The 5,165-nt window shown below is 41.9% G+C and overlaps 1 protein-coding gene across 1 annotated transcript in view; it reads left to right on the top strand.

Annotated features, from left to right (window-relative positions):
• Nucleotides 1-6: 6 nt before the first annotated feature.
• COQ2 (coenzyme Q2, polyprenyltransferase) overlaps nucleotides 7-5,165 on the top strand; it is a 9,056-nt gene continuing 3,897 nt past the window's right edge. The window contains exons 1-5 of the mRNA XM_035895559.1: nucleotides 7-141; nucleotides 2,765-2,886; nucleotides 3,111-3,196; nucleotides 4,064-4,197; nucleotides 4,644-4,832. Of these exons, the coding sequence (XP_035751452.1) occupies nucleotides 85-141; nucleotides 2,765-2,886; nucleotides 3,111-3,196; nucleotides 4,064-4,197; nucleotides 4,644-4,832 (588 nt within the window). The 5' untranslated portion in view covers nucleotides 7-84. The remainder of the gene's footprint in view (nucleotides 142-2,764; nucleotides 2,887-3,110; nucleotides 3,197-4,063; nucleotides 4,198-4,643; nucleotides 4,833-5,165) is intronic.

Genomic DNA, 5,165 nt, shown 5'->3' with positions numbered 1-5,165 from the left:
GCCTGGAGCATCGGGCTGGCGGCCGCGCCGGGCTGCCTGCCGGACTGGCGCGTGCTCTCCCTCTTCGGCGTCGGAGCGGGGCTGATGCGCGGAGCCGGCTGCACCATCAATGACATGTGGGATCGTGACTATGACCGAAAGGTGCAGAAACCCCCGTGGGCTTGCAGGGACCCAGGGAACTGAGCTGCTGCTTAAGTACCCGGCTGCGCATCTCCCGCGTCACGAGTGATCCCTTGCTGAGCGCGGGCGTAGGGCTCCGGGCTCGGAAGTTCCTCTCTCTTCCTAACTGAGATGCGGGCAGTTAATTTGTCTACGTTTCCTCCTAGAACAGTAGAAATAATTTTATTTTGTGTAACATTTCTCTGTCTAGGGCTGTAGTAAGACTTCCAGAGTACTTGCCTCCATGTAAGAGAACACATGTTGTTGTCAGCTGTAGGTAGCGCTTGTTCAAGTTTACTTTTCAGCTTTGTTTTGCAGGACAGAACAAAATAAATAACACTTTCTCGCTACGCTTGCTAGTTAGGATTGTCCTGGGTTTTGGCTGGGATAGAGTTAATTTTCTTCCTGGGAGCTGGCATAGGGCTGTGTTTTGGCTTTAAGGTGAGAATGATGTGACGATAACACACTGCTGTTTTAGCTGTTGCTAAGTAGGGCTTATACGGAGTCAAGGACTTTTCAGCTTCCCCTGCTCTGCCAGCAAGGAGGGGCACAAGAAGCTGGGAGGGGGCACAGCCGGGGCAGCTGACCCCAACCAGCCAAAGGGCTATGCCAGACCACAGGGCGTCATGCTCAGGGGGCGAAACTGGCGGGGAGGACTGGGGGACAACACCACAGCAGTGCTTGCTGCTCAGGGGCTGGCTGGGCATCACCCAGCAGGTGGTGGGCATCACTTGCCTTTCCTGGGTTTTGGTGTCCCCCCCCATAATTTTTCCTTTCATTACAATTTATTACCATTTTATTTTATTTCGATTATTAAACTGTTTTTATCTCAACCCATGAATTTTCTTACTTTTGCTTTTACAATTCTCTCCCCCGTCCCACCAGAGGCAGAGAGTGAGTGGGCAGCTCTGTGGTGCTTGGTTGCTGACGGGTTAAACCACAACAACGATCTACCTAAGAACCACTTTTTTTTTTTTTTTTTTTTTTTTTTTTAATTTTCAGGAGCAGGGTTTCCTTGAGTATGTTCATAAGAATGGCTGTTAAGAGTATCGTATCTTGCCCAACCCTGAGTTAATCCTTTTCTATTATGTTGCATTTTTCACGTCCCTTTTGTTCGGAAGAGGGAAATAAGCAAAAGGCAGTGCCCAGTCTCAGATGTTGAAATGTGCACAGGTGCAGGCCTGGAGGGGAGTATCCTGGTGATGTGTCACTGCTTGCTTGGCCTGTTTGCTGTTCCTGTATTGTTCCTCTGCTTTTGGGTGTCAGTGCTGGCAAGAGACAGGCTAATGAGCCAGTCTGCTATGTGAAGGTCTTTTACAGCACTGTTGTATTTGTGCTGTTGGGAAGGCAATGAATCAGTACCAGTTTTATGGCAGCTTTGGATGGTTTAGCGTTTGGAGGTTATTAACAACTACATATGCTAAAAATATTTGACAGGGTTGGGTGTGTGATTAAGTAGGATGGAATTTTCAATGTACTTAATTCATTTATGGATTAATGTGGTATGGTTAGATGTATAGTTTTAAAAATTCCCGTCGCAGCTCTTTCGTACATGCCTTAAAAAGATACCTTCAACACAAGTGTGATAGAGGCCGGGTCAATAGCAGGATGTTGACTTGTGTTGGTGAGGGTGGTTTGGGGGTTTAGATTTTATGTTACTGATTATTTGGTAAATGTTTTATTTTCTTTAAATGAAAAATCCCATGTTTGGTTACAATGTGCAGTGCAATCGGTCACAGATGTGTTAAGTGCATGTTTAAACTGCAAAAGCAGTATTTGATGTTTAAGATAACCTGATTAGGGGCGGAGAACAAAGTAAAAGATTTTATTTAAATTCACATTATTAAAGCATATGCAGAACACCTTATACATACGTAGTATTCTGTAAAAAGTTGGCTTTCAAACCTCTTTGAATAGACTTTACACCGCTTTCACCAACATGGAAAACTTTTGGGGTTGGGGTTTTATTTTGGCAATGGTTACCTTTGGCAAGTAACTCACCATACATTTCAGTTTAACTTTTTTCTGATATTTGTTTCTTCCTTCAGTTTGCCTTGTATGATTTCTTGTTCCCAACAGAGTTTCTAAACTCTATTGTATCCCAACTAGGATGAAATTAATTGTCCTTTCACTGTTACTGGCAATGGTTATGTGTGCTAGAGGAGCCCTGCATCTTTATGGTATTTTACATGGTGATCACTTGAAAGTGTTTAAGCACAGAAGTGCTGCTCGAAATTGGGATAGTTAGCTCACAACTTTTTAAGTCTGATTTTTTTTTTTTTTTTCCCCTAAGGTAACAAAGTTCATGTACCAGATGTCTACAGTGTTTCTAACCAGCCTCATTGCACACAAGTGGCACTTTATTTCTGCTCTAGTTTTTAAAGCCTGCATGCTTCTATTAGAAGCGTGGCTGCTTAAGAAATACAGCTCATGTCTGTGATGATATGCTAGGTTTGTATCATTGAAGGAACCCCCTCTCATACATTCTGTGGCCTGTTTCTGTTTATTTTTCCACCTTTATGCCAATGGTGTGACTTTTAGTTTTAAGACAAAGTGGAACGTGTTATGTTGGATTTGGTATTAACGTTATTCTTTCCATTTTTAGGTTGCGAGGACAGCAAGTAGGCCCCTGGCAGCTGGAGATATCTCCACTTTTCAGTCCTTCATTTTTCTTGGGGGACAGCTTAGCCTGGCGCTTTGTGTGCTTCTGTGTCTGAATTACTATAGGTGACGTATAAGTTATCTTTTGTTTTTTAAAATTTGATTCCAGGTCCAGAGTTAAGCACAGAGATTTTCAGCAGAAAAGGTGCTGGGGGCAGAGGGAGGAGGTTATTAGTCACAGAGTTGTATTTTGAAGTACAATAATTAGTTCAGTACTATGTGCAGCTCCTGTAATGCTGCGCTGTGATCTTTAGACTGGTGAACAGTAAACCTCTTGGTATTTTTTACAGTATCGTTCTGGGAGCAGCCTCTTTGTCTCTTGTGATCACCTACCCTCTGATGAAGAGAATAACATATTGGCCACAGTTAGTTTTGGGTGAGCTGGGAATATTTTTACTATTTTTCTCTTCAGATGTAGTTTTTGGGATGTTTTACAAATTAGTAATTGAACTTCAGCAATCTGATTTTTTTATGACTTCATATTAAAATAAAAATACCTTATAGACAAAGTTCTGTTGTGCCAGAAGCTTCTTTAAAAATTTATAACATGTCTAAGGGTGGATGTTTGTGTTTGGGGTTTTCTTGTTAAAAATCAGTTCCTTATTTTGACAGAGTGAGGGGAGGGAGAAAGGGAGGGAGAAAATAAATAGAATCAACTTTAGTTTCAGGGCTATCTCAAAACCTTTCTTAAAACACCCATTTGTCCTGCATTTCAGTCTTCAGCCTCTAAAATAACTCTTATGCAGAAACTGATGGTGCTTGTATTTCAGGTTGAGCTACTAAAACATATCTTTGTATCTTGGCCTTCATATTCCAGCTGCCTTCAGCTTTTTCAACCAAATTGTAATTTTCAGCCTTGAAATACCTTAGCTGGCTGCTGTGCACTCCTTTGCAGTCAGTTATACTGACATCATCTAAACATTTTAACTTTAGACCCATTTTTTGAGTACACTGGAATAGTTCTGTGCAAATGTTTCCCTATGCTAATGAAGTCAAATTTAAATTGGGGAAAAATGTGTGGCTATATGTATTTCTCCTTGTATGTCCAGTATATTTGATGTCAAGTTACTTGTATTTATTACCTGACTGAAAATAAATGGTAGAAAAATAGTGATGCCAGTACAAAAAGCTACTGATATGATATACAGTTGCACAAATAATATTTAGTTCTATACATGTGATTTAGATTGCTTCTGGCAATCTTGTAACTTTTTTCTTTTTTTACTCTCTTTTATGTTTTTAGGATTTACATTTAATTGGGGAGCCCTTCTCGGCTGGTCTGCCGTCAAAGGGTCATGTGAGTGGTCTGTGTGTTTGCCCTTGTACTTAGCTGGAGTAATGTGGACACTGGTATACGATACCATTTATGCACATCAGGTAGAGTAACAGTGCAAAATTTTAGATATCTGTGTATGTTTGTTTGTTTAATTTACAACTTTGTTGCCAAACAGCAGTACTAACTTTTTGCAGTTCTTCACCCTCAGCTGAGCTAAAATGGCACCAAAGAAACTCCAGCCCTGGGACCTTTTATTGCTGTTTGCAAATGTTTTACATATCAGGTATAAAGCTGGAAGTATAATGCACTTTGTGTGCTTGCACATTTGCATTGTGTAAATAACTTTGATGTTGGTATGAGCTCTTGGGTGCTAAAGCAGCTCTAAGGACCAACCTAATTTAAGTTTTAATGTAGGGACCTATAAATGCACTTAAATTTGGTCCCTAATAAGAAGCATTGGAAACTTAAGCAAGGCCCCCCTTTTTACTTTTCTTATGAAGTGCCATTTGAATTGTGGATCTTTAGCTAATTCATCCCTTCATTCTAGGATAAAAGGGATGACATCGTTATCGGTGTGAAGTCAACCGCATTACAGTTCAAGGAGGATACGAAGCAGTGGCTCAGTGGCTTCAGCCTTGCGATGCTCCTGAGTTTGTGCGTGGCAGGAATGAATTGTAACCAGACATTCCCATATTACTCAGCTGTGGCTGGCACAGGGGCTCACCTGGCACACCAGGTTTGATGGATTTATTTATACTTTTTCCATGTGGAAGTTCTTGATAAGAAATCAGAGTGCTTTTCAGCTCCCATCAATTTGCCAACTACCTAAAAAAAACCAATTGAGTGGCTGGAAAGCTGCTTGGCAGAGAGGGATCTGGGGGTACTGGTCGACAGCCGACTGAATATGAGCCAGCAGTGTGCCCAGGTGGGCAAGAGGGCCAAAGGCATCCTGGCTTGTATTGGGAATAGTGTGACCAGCAGGAGCAGGGAAGGCATCCTTCTCCTGTACTCCACACTGGTGAGGCTGCACCTTGAATACTGTGTTCAGTTTTGGGCCCCTCACTACAAG

The sequence above is a fragment of the Egretta garzetta genome, unplaced genomic scaffold (assembly GCF_000687185.1).
Source record: "Egretta garzetta isolate BGI_Z169 unplaced genomic scaffold, ASM68718v1 scaffold615, whole genome shotgun sequence".
Lineage (NCBI taxonomy): Eukaryota > Metazoa > Chordata > Aves > Pelecaniformes > Ardeidae > Egretta > Egretta garzetta.
This window is presented reverse-complemented; position numbering and strand designations above follow the sequence as displayed.